At 50.8% G+C, this 14,772-nt stretch overlaps 1 protein-coding gene across 1 annotated transcript in view; it reads left to right on the forward strand.

Moving 5' to 3' along the window:
* slc5a8l (solute carrier family 5 member 8, like) overlaps window positions 1–10,202 on the forward strand; it is a 97,541-nt gene extending 87,339 nt beyond the window's left edge. Inside the window, exons 12-15 of the mRNA XM_068007245.1 lie at window positions 259–455; window positions 5,620–5,723; window positions 7,342–7,427; window positions 9,503–10,202. Coding sequence (XP_067863346.1) covers window positions 259–455; window positions 5,620–5,723; window positions 7,342–7,427; window positions 9,503–9,628 — 513 coding nt within the window. The 3' untranslated portion in view covers window positions 9,629–10,202. The remainder of the gene's footprint in view (window positions 1–258; window positions 456–5,619; window positions 5,724–7,341; window positions 7,428–9,502) is intronic.
* The last annotated feature ends 4,570 nt before the right edge of the window (window positions 10,203–14,772 follow it).

The raw sequence follows: 14,772 nt of genomic DNA on the forward strand, positions 1-14,772 counted from the left end.
GCACTGTCCATGTTCAGCACTGCCCGTGTCCAGCGTTGCCCGTGTTCAGCACTGTCCGTGTTCAGCACTGCCCGTGTCCAACGTTGCCCGTGTTCAGCACTGTCTGTGTTCAGCACTGCCCATGTCCAGCACTGCCCGTGTTCAGCACTGCCTGTGTTCAGCACTGCCCGTGTCCAGCATTGCCCGTGTTCAGCACTGTCCGTGTTCAGCGCTGCTCACCTCCTGCGACCTGATGATTGTTGCTCTGTTTTTTTCCAGGGTGGGATCTCTGGTCTCGCTGTCAGTTTTGTACTGACACTGTGGGTAGGAATCGGTGGGCATGTCTATCCCCCACTATCTGATCAAACGCGACCTTTACCCCTCAGCATAGCAGGATGTTTATTCAATGAGTCCTCAGACCCAGTGACAGGAAGCCCCTGGACAACACCGATCCCAGTTACAGAGCTGAACTCCAGGTAAAGTGAGACACACTGAGCCTTTGGACCAGGAGCTAATGAGGATTGATATTTCTAGACTGATGTACTTTAGTTCTGCTGTTAGAATGATATCATTTTATTCATTTACTTTTTCCATTTTTTATTTTCGTCTCCTTTCCTTAAATAATCCCCCCTCCCCCCAATAGAGGTCAGGCTGTTCCCACATCTCTGTCAGAGTTACTCTTAAATTAACAACTGGAAGGGTTATGAGAATCATCCAGGCCAGCAAGGCTTCCATTTTCATTTTTCTTTACTCTCTGACATTGAGAGCCAGAACGTGGCGAATTATGGACGCACTCCCCTACTCCCTCACCCCCACGGAGCTGATGCACCGATTGGGTAGAGCTCTCAGGGAAGTTATTATTGACATCCAAAGTCCACCGTTTGCATCTGCCTGTGACCTCTGACACTTGACCCTGCTATGTGGGGTCAGGGGGAGATCACTATGTCTTAATATTACAGGCAGGTGCCCACGTGACTCGGGGCAGTTCTCAGACATTCACCATGGGGCGGGTGGGTTAGAGGCTGGAATTCCTGCTGATGGAATCCCAATGTGGCAGGGAGGGTGCCAGGAAAATGCCCTCGGTTTGCCCATTGTCCCCTTTCATAAAGGGGGCTGAAAAATAATGAGAAAAGTTTTATCAATCTTTGGGGGCCATGACCTTCGACCCACCTCCACCAAATGGTCTCACTCACTGTACTGGCAGTGTTCTCTGTCCAGGCCACGGGCGAGCAAACCCTGGTCTGGAAGCCCCCTCTCTTACTCTGCCGTCCTTGTTTGGGTGGGACAAAGGTTTCAGGTCCTGGCCCCAGTTCGTGGCCCTTTCACCACAATGTTGCCGGTCTTACGGTGGGAGTGTACCAGCACCAGAGTGTACCGAGGAGTTTCAGCACCCCCACCCCTCAATTTCCTGTCGGTGGAAACTATCTGCCACCGAAATCCACAGGAGCCAAGGAGGAGACCCTCCTCCCTCCACCCACATCACACTCCCTTCGATGCTCTCTCGGTCCGACTGCCAAGCAGTCACTCAATGCTGAGTTGTTGTTTTTAAACACCTCGGGGTAAAGTTTCCCCCCGGGCTCTCCCCACGCCTCACCGTAATTTTGGCGGAATCCCTGGAGTAACAACGTTAACACCCATTTACTCTGTTTCTCTGGGGGTCCCGCTGAAGTTACAGCAGGACATCGGGAAAATCCCAGTGGAAATTTTATCCCTGAAGCAGTAATGAACAAGTTACATAGTTACATTGTATTTACAGCTAAAACAGGCCATTCGGCCCAACTGGTCAATGCCAGCATTTATGTTTCACTCAAGCCTCCTCCTACCCCTCTTCATCTAACGCGATCAGCATAACCTTTCTCCCACATGTGTTTATTTAGCTTCCCATAAATGCATCTATACAATTTGCCTCAACTACTCCATGTGGTAACAAGTTCCACATTCTTACCACTCTATGAGTAAAGAAATTTCTCCTGAATTCTCTATTGGATTTATTAGTGACTATTTTATATTTGTGACCTCTAGTTCTGGTCTCCCCCACAAGTGGAAACATCTTCTCTATGTCTACCCTATCGAACCCTTTCATTATCTTAAAGACCTCTATCAGGTCACCCCTCAGCCTTCTCTTTTCTAGCAAAAGGAGCCCCAGCCTGTTCAGCCTTTCCTGACAGTTGTGTCCTCTCAGTTCTGGTATCACCCTTGTGAATCTTTTTTGCACCTTCTCCAATGCCTCTGGATCCTTTCTATAATATAGAGACCAGTATTGCGAGTATTGTCTAACCAAGGTTCGATACAAGTTTAACATAATTTCCCTGCTTTTCAATTCTATCCCTCTGGAAAGGAACCCCATTGCTTTGTTTGCTTTTTTTTGGCCTTATTAACCTGTGTCGCTATTTTTAATGATTTGTGTATCTGTATCCCCAGATCCCTCTGCTCCTCTACCCCATTTAAACTCTTATTATTCAAGCAGTATGTGGCCCCCTTATTCTTTCTTCCAAAATGCACCACCTCACACTTATCTATATTGAAATTCATTTGATAATTACATGTCCGTTCTGCGAGTTTATTAATGTCTTGAGGGGATGTGAGTGCTGCGAATGGAACACTTTCCCACTCCTGCCAGTATCGGTACAAACAGGCCCAGCCCAGTGGATCGACATCTTTTAGGGCTGAATGTTCAAAGTTCATGTGTAAAGAAGGTCGATGGGGGATGGGACCAATCTCCAGAACTGACTGTCTAACCCGGGTACCTGGAGGTTTCAGATCCCAGTCCGTGGTCCAATCCCATTACCTGGAGGTTTCAGATCCCAGCCTGTGGTCCAATCCCAGTACCTGGAGGTTTCAGATCCCAGCCTGTGGTCCAATCCCAGTACCTGGAGGTTTCAGATCCCAGCCTGTGGTCCAATCCCAGTACCTGGTGGTTTCAGATCCCAATCTGTGGTTTAATCCCAGTACTTGGTGATCATAGATTCCAGTCTGTGGTCCAATCCCATTACCTGGAGGTTTCAGATCCCAGTCAGTGGTCCAATCCCAGTACCTGGTGATTTCAGATCCCAGTCTGTGGAACAATCCCATTACCTGGAGGTTTCAGATCCCAGCCTGTGGTCCAATCCCAGTAGCAGGTGATTATAGATCCCAGTCTGTGGTGCAATCCCATTACCTGGTGGTTTCAGATCCCAGTCTGTGGTCCAATCCCAGTACCTGGAGGTTTCAGATCCCAGTCTGTGGTCCAATCCCAGTTCCTGGAGGTTTCAGATCCCAGTCTGTGGTCTAATCCCAGTACTTGGTGATTATAGATCCCAGTCTATGGTCTAATTCCAGTACCTGGAGGTTTCAGATCCCAGTCTGTGGAACAATCCCATTACCTGGAGGTTTCAGATCCCAGCCTGTGGTCCAATCCCAGTAGCAGGTGATTATAGATCCCAGTCTGTGGTCCAATCCCATTACCTGGTGGTTTCAGATCCCAGTCTGTGGTCCAATCTCAGTACCTGGAGGTTTCAGATCCCAGTCTGTGGTCCAATTCCATTATCTGGAGGTTCCAGATCCCAGTCTGTGGTCCAATCCCAGTTCCTGGAGGTTTCAGATCCCAGTCTGTGGTCTAATCCCAGTACTTGGTGATTATAGATCCCAGTCTATGGTCTAATTCCAGTACCTGGAGGTTTCAGATCCCAGTCTGTGGTCTAATCCCAGTACTTGGTGATTATAGATCCCAGTCTGTGGTCCAATCCCAGTACCTGGAGGTTTCAGATCCCAGTCTGTGGTCCAATCCCAGTACCTGGTGATTTCAGATTCCAGTCTGTGGTCTAATCCCAGTACCTGGAGGTTTCAGATCCCAGCCTGTGGTCCAATCCCATTACCTGGTGGTTTCAGATCCCAGTCTGTGGTCCAATCCCAGTTCCCGGAGGTTTCAGATCCCAGTCTGTGGTCCAATCCCAGTTCCTGGAGGTTTCAGATCCCAGTCTATGGTCCAATCCCAGTTCCTGGAGGTTTCAGATCCCAGTCCGTGGTCTAATCCCAGTACTTGGTGATTATAGATCCCAGTCTATGGTCTAATTCCAGTACCTGGAGGTTTCAGATCCCAGTCTGTGGTCCAATCCCAGTACCTGGTGATTATAGATCCCAGTCTATGGTCCAATCCCAGTACCTGGTAATTTCAGATCCCAGTCTGTGGTCCAATCCCAGTACCTGGTGATTATAGATCCCAGTCTGTGGTCTAATCCCAGTACCTGGAGGTTTCAGATCCCAGTCTGTGGTCCAATCCCAGTACCTGGTGATTATAGATCCCAGTCTGTGGTCTAATCCCAGTACCTGGAGGTTTCAGATCCCAGTCTGTGGTCCAATCCCAGTACCTGGTGATTATAGATCCCAGTCTATGGTCCAATCCCAGTACTTGGTGCTTTCAGATACCGGTCTGTGGTCCAATCCCATTACCTGGAGGTTTCAGATCCCAGTCTGTGGTCCAATCCCAGTACCTGGAGGTTTCAGATCCCAGTCTATGGTCCAATCCCAGTACCTGGAGGTTTCAGATCCCAGTCTGTGGTCTAATACCAGTACTTGGTGATTATAGATCCCAGTCTATGGTCTAATCCCAGTATCCAGTGGTTTCAGATCCCAGTCTATGGTCTAATCCCAGTACTTGGTGATTATAGATCCCAGTCTATGGTTTAATCCCAGTACCTGGTGGTTTCAGATCCCAGTCTGTGGTCCAATCCCAGTACCTGGTGGTTTCAGATCCCAGTCTGTGGTCTAATCCCAGTACTTGGTGATTATAGATCCCAGTCCGTGGTCCAATCCCATTACCTGGAGGTTTCAGATCCCAGTCTGTGGTCCAATCCCAGTACCTGGTGGTTTCAGATCCCAGTCCGTGGTCCAATCCCAGTACCTGGAGATTTCAGATCCCAGTCTGTGGTCCAATCCCAGTACCTGGAGGTTTCAGATCCCAGTCTGTGGTCCAATCCCAGTACCTGGTGGTTTCAGATCCCAGTCTGTGGTCCAATCCCAGTACCTGGAGGTTTCAGATCCCAGTCTGTGGTCCAATCCCAGTACCTGGTAATTTCAGATCCCAGTCTGTGGTCCAATCCCAGTACCTGGTGATTATAGATCCCAGTCTGTGGTCCAATCCCAGTACCTGGAGGTTTCAGATCCCAGTCTGTGGTCCAATCCCAGTACCTGGTGATTATAGATCCCAGTCTGTGGTCCAATCCCAGTACCTGGAGGTTTCAGATCCCAGTCTATGGTCCAATCCTAGTACCTGGCGGTTTCAGATCCCTGACCTCCACCTTCAAAAGAAACCTTTCACTGCAGCGGTGACATTTCCATTTCCCTAAAGAGTTATCTCCACAGCCTTTCCAACTAAGGGTGCCCATTCAGTCATGAGCAGTGTTATAAAGTGAACTAGGAGCCAAGTTAAAATTGACCAAACTCAGTTCACGTAGGACACTTACACCAAGCAGGGAGCAAAGACTTCCATCCCATCAGTCTGATCTGGATTTGAACCCAGTACAAGATTTGGAAGAACGATTACTCCCCTCAATCCCCTCTGTCTCCTCATTACTAACACATCCTACTCCATCGTAAAACTCCTTATAGTCTTTCCCATGCTTAAATATTATCCTTAAAACATGCAATCTTCTTCCATTTTAGGCCAGCGATTGCAGACACTTGGTATTCAATCTCCTATCTTTACTTGAGCCCATTAGGAACTATGGTTGCCTTTATTCTTGGGCTCATCATCAGCTTACTAACAGGTTGGTGTTTCCTCTTTAAGTATATGAATGTATAATAGGCAGGTCAGATCATAACACTTTATATTAAAGAGGCATAAAGAAGCAGTAACCCCAATTACAGCGCAATAAGCTACCAATTAAAGGAGCTGAGAGGGTTTGTCTTACCCAGCCCTGTCCATGCGTGAGCTGCTACTAGGTTAGTGAATCCGTCTTCAAACCAGATCCCCATCCCGAGAGGAATGGACTCGGAGCTCCACACTTTGCACCAGATCCCCATCCCGAGAGGAATGGACTCGAAGCTCCACACTTTGCACCAGATCCCCATCCCGAGAGGAATGGACTCGGAGCTCCACACTTTGCACCAGATCCCCATCCCGAGAGGAATGGACTCGGAGCTCCACACTTTGCACCAGATCCCCATCCCGAGAGGAATGGACTCGAAGCTCCACACTTTGCACCAGATCCCCATCCCGAGAGGAATGGACTCGGAGCTCCACACTTTGCACCAGATCCCCATCCCGAGAGGAATGGACTCGGAGCTCCATACTTGCTGTTGAGCCATTCAGCCAGCTCAGTGGGAACAATCTTACCTCCGAGTCAGAAGGTTGTGGGTTCAAGTCCCACTCCCGAGACTTGAGCACATAATCCAAGCTGACCCTCCAGTGCAGTACTGAGGGAGTGCTGCAATGTTGGCGATGATGTCTTTCGGATGAGAATTTAAACCGAGGCCCCGTCTGCCCTCTCAGGTGGACGTAAATGATCCCACAGCACTATTTCGAAGAAGAGCGGGGGAGTTCTCCCTGGTGTCCTGACTGATATTTATCCCTCAACCAATAACACTAAAAAAAGCAGATTATCTGGTCATTATCACATTGCTGTTTGTGGGAGCTTGCTGTGCTCAAAATGGCTGCCATGTTTCCTGCATTACAACAGTCACTATACTTCAAAAGTACGTCATTGACTGTGAAGTGCTTTGGGGCGTCCTGAGGTGGTGATGGTGCCAATATAAATGCAAGTCTTTCTCTTCTTCTTCAACATATTGTTGCTGAAGCCAAGCAGGAGTTAGTGTTTCCATCCAATACAAAGGGTCCCAACAGTGGTGGTGAGGGCTCACTGCACTCGTGAACAGGTTTATTTTAATTACCCATTTTGAGTCTTGAAAGACCCTGTTCATTTAAAACTTGTCTCCTTTCAATATTGTTTTAATGATGCACCAATTTCATTATAAATCAAAGTGTTCCATCATTGCACTATTTGTGTGTGACACCATCACATTAGAAGTGAAACACAACTCTTGTGACTCTCCTCACACCTCAAACAAAAAAAGTTTGTGAAAGTTCTTGTGAAGATGAAGCCCCTTTAAAGGCAGAAAGTGCCCTGTCCCAGGACTTTGCCAAAGCTGTGCTCCAGCTGACTGCTCGACTGTGGCGGAATCGCTCAGCCAGTTTGTTTCCATTCTCCCACGAGAGGGCTCGTTTGGCCTGTACTGCCGGTGATGCGGCTGGGAACGACTGTTTGCTGTGTGCAGACTCAGCCCTGATGTCGGGTCTCTGTTCCCCATTCTACGTGACTTTCAGGAGCTAATTTTGTTCCTGTCGTGAGATTGATGTGCACTGAACCCTGCTATTGATTTTCACAGGAGGGAGGAAAAACAAAGTGGACGAGAAGCTCCTGATCACAAAGAAGGATCTGCTGTGCTGCTTCTGCTTCACCGATCGCTCAGAGGTACTCGGCGAGGATGACAGGACAGTTTGAACTGTGCTTTCCCTTTATAGACTGTGCTTTCCCTTTATAGACTGTGCTTTCCCTTTATAGGTGTTATAGACTACACTAGACATTCTCTCATGTTCAGTGTCACTGGTCTCTCACATAAATGGACACTGTGTCCTTATGATCAGGAGTTGACCTTTACTGCCCAATATCCAATCGTATGATAGTGGGGGGTGGGGGGCTAGGGTTATTACACTGAAGCCCCTTATTGTGTCAACTGAATACTGTAAATTAACACGTGCCCCCACATGCTGATGCTGATAGGGGGAGATGAAGTAGGGAGGGAGGAGGCTTATGTGGAGCATAAACACCGGCATAGGCCTGTTGGGCCAAATGGCCTGTTTCTGTGTTGTAAATTCTATGTAATACGTTTCTCCTATCTTCTGAAAGGCAGTCTGATGAGCGCTTCAGTGAGATGAGGCCAATTATAATTCAACAAGCTGATTTATTTTTCACAGAGTAGGTGAACAGAGTAACGATTAGAATGAATTACAACTTGTTTTGCAATAATCCTCATAACATAGACAGTAATAAAAATACACCACACCATTCCTGCTAGTGCTTGAAATCCACTTTCCAGACCAGCATTCTCACTGAACCCAGTCAGCCTTGTGCTTAAGAAGAGAGTTTTCTCTCTCTAATGTTGGCTTCCTCAGTGAATTTCCCTGCCTGTTTGTGCAAGCTCCTCTTTGTCCTTTCTTAGCTGGACAGGAGGCCAAATGCTTGACCCCCTTACCCTCCCTAGCTCTCCCCCTCCCTAGCTCTCCCCCTCCCTAGCTCTCCCCCTCCCTAGCTCTCCGTGCCTGGGGTTTGACCAGTTGAACTGTGAAACACTGGACACAGTGTTGTCCATTGGGCCTCAGTGTCCAGCATTCGGAGAGTGTCTCCAGGGAGATTCCCAAGGGCAAGAACTGAAGGGGGGGGGGGAGCAGTGACCATTCTCAAAGTGCCCCATCAGCAAAAACTTTCTGAAGTAAAATGCCAGCTTGCTGACCTCCACTGGCGCATCAAATCACTGGGCAGGCATCTGTGTCCCGTCTGTAAACAACCCTGAGCCAGAGATATGGTGAATCTGGGGTGAGAGACATTCGAGCCCTGGAGGCAATTCAGAGAAAAGCCACAAGACTGATCCCGAGTGGTGGAGTTACCAAGTCCCGTTCACCCATCACCCCTGTGCTCGCTGACCTACACTGGCTCCCGGTCCGGGAACGTCTCGATTTTAAAATTCTCATCCTCGTTTTCAACTCCCTCCATGGCCTCGCCCCTCCCTATCTCTGTAACCTCCTCCAGCCCTACAGCCCTCCAAGCACTCCTCCAATTCTGGCCTCGTGCACATCCCCGATTTTAACCGCTCCACCATTGGCGACCGTGCCTCCAGCTGTTTAGCCCCTAAACTCTGGAATTCCCTCCCTAAACCTCTCCACCTCTCTACCTCTCTCTCCTCCTTTAAGGCGCTCCTTAAAACCTCCCTCTTTGACCAAGCACCTGCCCTAATACCTCCCTATGTGATATTTGATAATGCTCCTGTGAAGCACTCTGGGATGCTTTACTAAGTTATATAAATGCAAGTTCTTTTTTTGGAATTTGGGCTTTTCTACCTTGAAAGGAAGATTTATAATAGGCGGCTAATCCTAATCGTGAGTGTACCACAACATTATTTTAACGATATTCCTCACAACACGTGGCAAGTCAGCCCACTCGAGGGCAGTGAAGGGAACCTGATCGAGAGTGAGTGTGAGGGGCTGCAGTACCACCGTGTACCCAATGGTGGTGCTGCTGAGAACACTCGGTGGTACTGCGGTCTGTAATATTGGCTGGAATTTCCTCAGACCTTCTCCCAATCGGGAGAAGAACTTGAGGAAATTCCTGGCAGCATATATTTAGCAGGGCAGATTCCCGAATACCTGAATAGAAGGATCTTGTGGTTGTAAAAGGCTGCACATTGAACCTGATTGCCCACCCTACATGTATGGGCTCAGCGTTGGCCTGCGATGTTGCTCCATTAACCGGTTTCTTCTCTGTGCCCACAGGTGAAGGACACCAAGGAGAAGCTGGATGAAACAGCCGACAGAGGGAAGGCAAACCCCAGCTTCAGTCACCAGGAGCCCACCTATTCCAAGAAACAGGATCACATCCTGTCCATGACAAAATTATAGGGAGCATGTTTACCGTCTTCGATGAATGTGTATTTAACGTGATTCAGGTTATTTACCGGGCTTTGGGGTTTCATTTCCTCTGGGTAGCGCAGTGGGTGACATGCCCGTGTAAAATTGCCTTGTGCACTGTTTCAATGGTCATTTGCTGGAAAATTCCACGGAGCTGTTTCCACTCCCACCCCCGGTGCTAAATTTCCTGAAGTGCGACGTAAGTGGAGTTCTCTGTCACACTTCCAGCAAAGTGGGAGCAGCTTTGCGCAATTTCCCGGCCATTAACTATAAACACAAAGAAACTTTACACAAAGACATTATCGAACATACCGCCTGAGGAAATTCTTGCTCTCTATCCAGACCCTCCCCCCTCTCTCTATCCAGACCCCCCCCGCTCTCTATCCAGACCCTCCCCCCTCTCTCTATCCAGACCCCCCCCGCTCTCTATCCAGACCCCCCCCTCTCTCTATCCAGACCCCCCCCGCTCTCTATCCAGACCCCCCCCCGCTCTCTATCCAGACCCTCCCCCCTCTCTCTATCCAGACCCCCCCCGCTCTCTATCCAGACCCCCCCCTCTCTCTATCCAGACCCCCCCCGCTCTCTATCCAGACCCCCCCCCCCTCTCTATCCAGACCCCCCTCTCTCTATCCAGACCCTCCCCTCTCTATCCAGACCCTCCCCCCACTCTCTATCCAGACCTCCCCACTCTCTATCCAGACCCCCCCTCTCTCTATCCAGACCCCCCCCCCACTTTCTATCCAGAGGCCCCCTCTCTCTATCCAGACCCCCCCACACTCTATCCAGACCCCCCCACTCTCTATCCAGACCCCCCCCCCCTGCTCTCTATCCAGACCTGTCCCCCCTCTCTCTATCCAGACCCCCCCACTCTCTATCCAGACCCCCCCCCCCTGCTCTCTATCCAGACCTGTCCCCCCTCTCTCTATCCAGACCCCCCCTCTCTCTATCCAGACCCCCCCACTCTCTATCCAGACCCCCCCCCCTGCTCTCTATCCAGACCTGTCCCCCCTCTCTCTATCCAGACCCCCCCACTCTCTATCCAGACCCCCCCCCTGCTCTCTATCCAGACCTGTCCCCCTCTCTCTATCCAGACCCCCCCACTCTCTATCCTGACCCCCCCCCTTTCTATCCAGACCCTCACCCCTCTCTCTATCCAGACCCCCCCACTCTCTATCCAGACCCTCACCCCTCTCTCTATCCAGACCCCCCCACTCTCTATCCAGACCCTCACCCCTCTCTCTATCCTGACCCCCCGCTCTCTATCCTGACCCCCCACTCTCTATCCGGACCCCGGTTGGATGCTGCTCGCCCTTTGCCATGACCTGCCCTGTTGGAGATGCTCGTTATTGGTTGAGTTTGCTTTCTTCTGCTGGCCTGGAGTGGTTATTCTGATTAGTCGAGCTGACCACGATGACCGCTCCCCTCTCCATACAATATTTCCATGTCGCTGAAGTCCAGCATTTTCCCCCGTGATACGCCCCATTTTAGCAGATAATCAATAATCAGTAATCAAGGAAGTAAAGTGCACACAACGATTTAAAAAAACACTCACACATTCCGATTTTCATCTTAACACTTTACTGATAAATGCACAAAAAGGTTAAAGTTCACATTCATAAGCTGTGGAGATTTGAGCACTAAGATCACATGCCCAAGGACAGTGTCGAAGACTCATTGGGGCCGATTTTCGGATGGCGGAGCTGGTGCATTGGTGGTGGGAGGAGGCTCCTAAAATCGTAGAAATCCGGAGCGGGTTCGGAGCCCGGCTCCAACTCGCTGTCTTCCGGGTTCCCCAGTGACGCGTTCGAGTGCGAGCGCCTCCCGAATGCGGGACTCCCACCGGCAATGAAAGCCGGCGGGATGATCATTGACGTACCTTGACAGATAGTTAACGTACTTGACAGACCTCATTGAGTAGACATTTTGGCAGGGGTGCAATTTTGAAGGATCCTCAGCGTGTTTCCCGTGCTGTGAGAAACACTCCCTGTTGGAGCAGACGTGTTTCCGCCAGCAGCCAGTGGGAGATGCAAAGGATTATTTGACAGGTGGGGGGGAACCTCATTTAATGCAGCAGGGCACCCTGTCACTTCAGACAAAGTTTTGGCTGCAAGACCTTTGTGTTTTCACTCAAAATTCTTACTTTCCATCCAAAACTCTGCTGTGCAAACACATTTACCTACTTTGTGGACCCCCTCAAACTCTTACCGTCAGGATGGGGGAGCGCCATGGCTGCATTCATCACTACATCCGAGGACGAGCAACATCACCAGCCTCGCCAGGCACGGTGTCCACCTCCGCCACGTGGAGCTCCACAACACAGTGCTGCGCCACAGGCACCTGCACAAGAGCACAGAGGGCAACAACAGAGAGAGCGCGATGTCGCAGGAGGCACTACCCTCGCCACAGGGTCTACAGATCGAGGCTCAGCTTCCTGGACCTCTCTGAGGAGCAGTGCAGACGGAGGCTCAGAGTCAGTTGCCAGGTAGTCGCAGACATCTGCAGCCTCCTTCATGCCGAGCTGCTCCCGGCTGGGCCGAGCGGCATCTTCTTACCTGTTGCTGTCAAAGTCACTTCTGCCCTCAACTTCTTCGCCTCCGGATCATTCCAGGGTGCCACTGGGGACATCGCCGGGGTCTCTCAGTCATCTGCACCCAAGTGCATAAGGCAGGTCACCGACGGCTTGAATCGCAGGGCCTCGCACTACGTCAACTTCCCCATGGACGACCGCAGCCAGATGGAGAGAGCAGTGAGATTCCACGCTGTGGCTGGCTTCCCAAGGGTACAGGGTGGAATTGATTGCACCCATATAGCAATACGAGCACCTTCACACGAGCCAGGACTGTTCATCAACGGGAAGGGCTATTACTCCATCAACACTCAGCTTGTTTGTGACCACCGCAAGAGATTCCTTCACGTGTGCACCAGATACCCTGGCAGCTGCCATGATTCCTTCATCCTCCGGGAGACCAACATCCCGCCCCTCTTCCACGCACTGAACACCCTTAAAGGCTGGCTCCTCGGGGACAAGGGATACCCCCTGCACACGTGGCTTATGACACCTCTGAGGAACCCCATCACCGAGCAACAGCGTCGATTATAATGACAGCCACATCGTTACCAGGTCTACAATTGAGCATGTTATAGGGCTGCTCAAGATGCACTTCAGGTGCCTCGATCGTTCTGGGGGAGCGCTTCAATACGCACCAGACAGAGTGGGACACATTATAGTTGTGTGATGTGCCCTACACAACATGGCACAGCAGAGACGGGTGCCGCTGGAGGAGGCCCCATCCACATCTGCCACCCACATTGGGGAGGAGGAGGAGGAGGAGGAGCAGGAGGAGGAGCAACCCATGGGCTGAACAGCGGCTCACCTGGCTGCTCGTGAGGCCAGGGAGTCACTGATATGTGAACGGTTCTCCTAACATCAGAGAGTGTGAACAGTCCAGTCCTCACCACCTGGATAGAGCAGCGGCCACACCAGCCCCCGCCACCACCCCCGACTCCCTGCACAAAACAGTCCTGTAGAGTAACCCAATGGATGGCATCAAGTGTGGGTGTTCATGGTGAACCTCATGAAAGGGCCTTATTACAGAAGCCAGTCAAGAATGGCCAAGACGTGGCAGTGATGGTGACAATAATAATATTTAATGTGAGTTTAACAAAAATCAAATATAAATAATAAACATGACCAACCGTCAAACACCCTTGTGCATTCCCTTTGTGATCACAAAACCTTCGCCTTTTGCTTCCGACCACTTCTACGTGGTGCATCCCCTGTGGCTGCAGCAGAGGTAGTGGCAGGTTGCTCTTGTTCATGCCCTGACCGATTAGATGCTTTGGGCCTACGCTCTCTGGGTTTCGTTGCCCATGAGGGCCCCTCCAAAGACTGCTCCACCTGCAACTGTGCAGCGGCAGACTCGGCCACCTGGAGAGGAGGCAGCATTGCGGGTACTGGTTGAGAGGGGGACAACAGGTGAGACGTGGGAGCGCTTTGAGTGGTGTCCCCACTTCCATGTCCCCTTTCTCCATCATCCCACCCCTGGGCCAGGCCCACACCACTCCTTCCACTCTGCTGGACGACAGTTTGGAGGACATGTGTGAAGCCTTGTAAGGCCAGTGCTAGTGTATCTGTCTGCCTGTTTAAGGCGGCAGAATGTTGCTCACCCTGAGTATGAACGGCCATTGTCAGGGCCTGAATGGACTCATTGGTGAGCCGTGCTTGAAGCTCCATGGAGGCTAGCCGTCCCTCCACCGCAGACATTCCCGCACTTACCCGCGACACTATCTCAGAGATGCCCTCAGATGCTGTGGAAGCTACATCATTAGATAAATTTAAAACAGAAATAGACAGTTTCCTAGAAGTAAAGGGAATTAGGGGTTATGGGGAGCGGGCAGGAAATTGGACATGAAGCTGAGTTCGGATCGGTCAATGCCCTGTGGGTGGCGGAGAGGGCCCAGGGGCTATGTGGCCGGGTCCTGCTCCGACTTCTTGTGTTCTTTAGATTTGTGGTTGGGATCAGATCAGCCATGATCTTATTGAATGGCGGAGCAGGCTCAAGGGGCCGATTGGCCTACTCCTGCTCCAATTTCTTATGTTCTTATGTTCTTATGTTCCTGTGACAGTATCTCAGAGATTCCCCCCCGTACCTGTGCCACCATTCCACTCATGCAGGAGTTGGACTCCTCCATCCTCTGCGTGATTGCAGAGAGTGCGCATGGCACCTGTTCCAGCACCTCGCAAATGTGCTGCTGCCCCTCGATCGTTCTCCTTTTAAATGATAGCCCCCAGGGTTCAGCATCCGTGTCCAGCTGAGCAGAGCCCGGAGAGGAGTGCTCCCCCTGCAGACTCTCCACGGCTGCCCCTGCCACCAGTGTCTGCTCGTGCTCACATGTGTGTGGTAACTCACCATGTGCGATCTCAACTAACTGCGGACTGGGACCCACTGAGGTGTGTGTATCTGCGTTGGTGGATGGCTCGCTCAGATGTGACGGTGCATCCTCAGAGGCCGGTAGGTCCTCTGAGGAATCGCTCTCTGCCATCACAGTGGTCGCTGAAGTCCCTGTAAGAGAACAGAAGGCAATGTTAAGCATGATCACAGATGTGTCATGCTGAGGTGCTGAAGATGGCAAGG

The sequence above is a fragment of the Heptranchias perlo genome, chromosome 27 (genome assembly GCF_035084215.1).
Source record: "Heptranchias perlo isolate sHepPer1 chromosome 27, sHepPer1.hap1, whole genome shotgun sequence".
Classification (NCBI taxonomy): Eukaryota; Metazoa; Chordata; class Chondrichthyes; order Hexanchiformes; family Hexanchidae; genus Heptranchias; species Heptranchias perlo.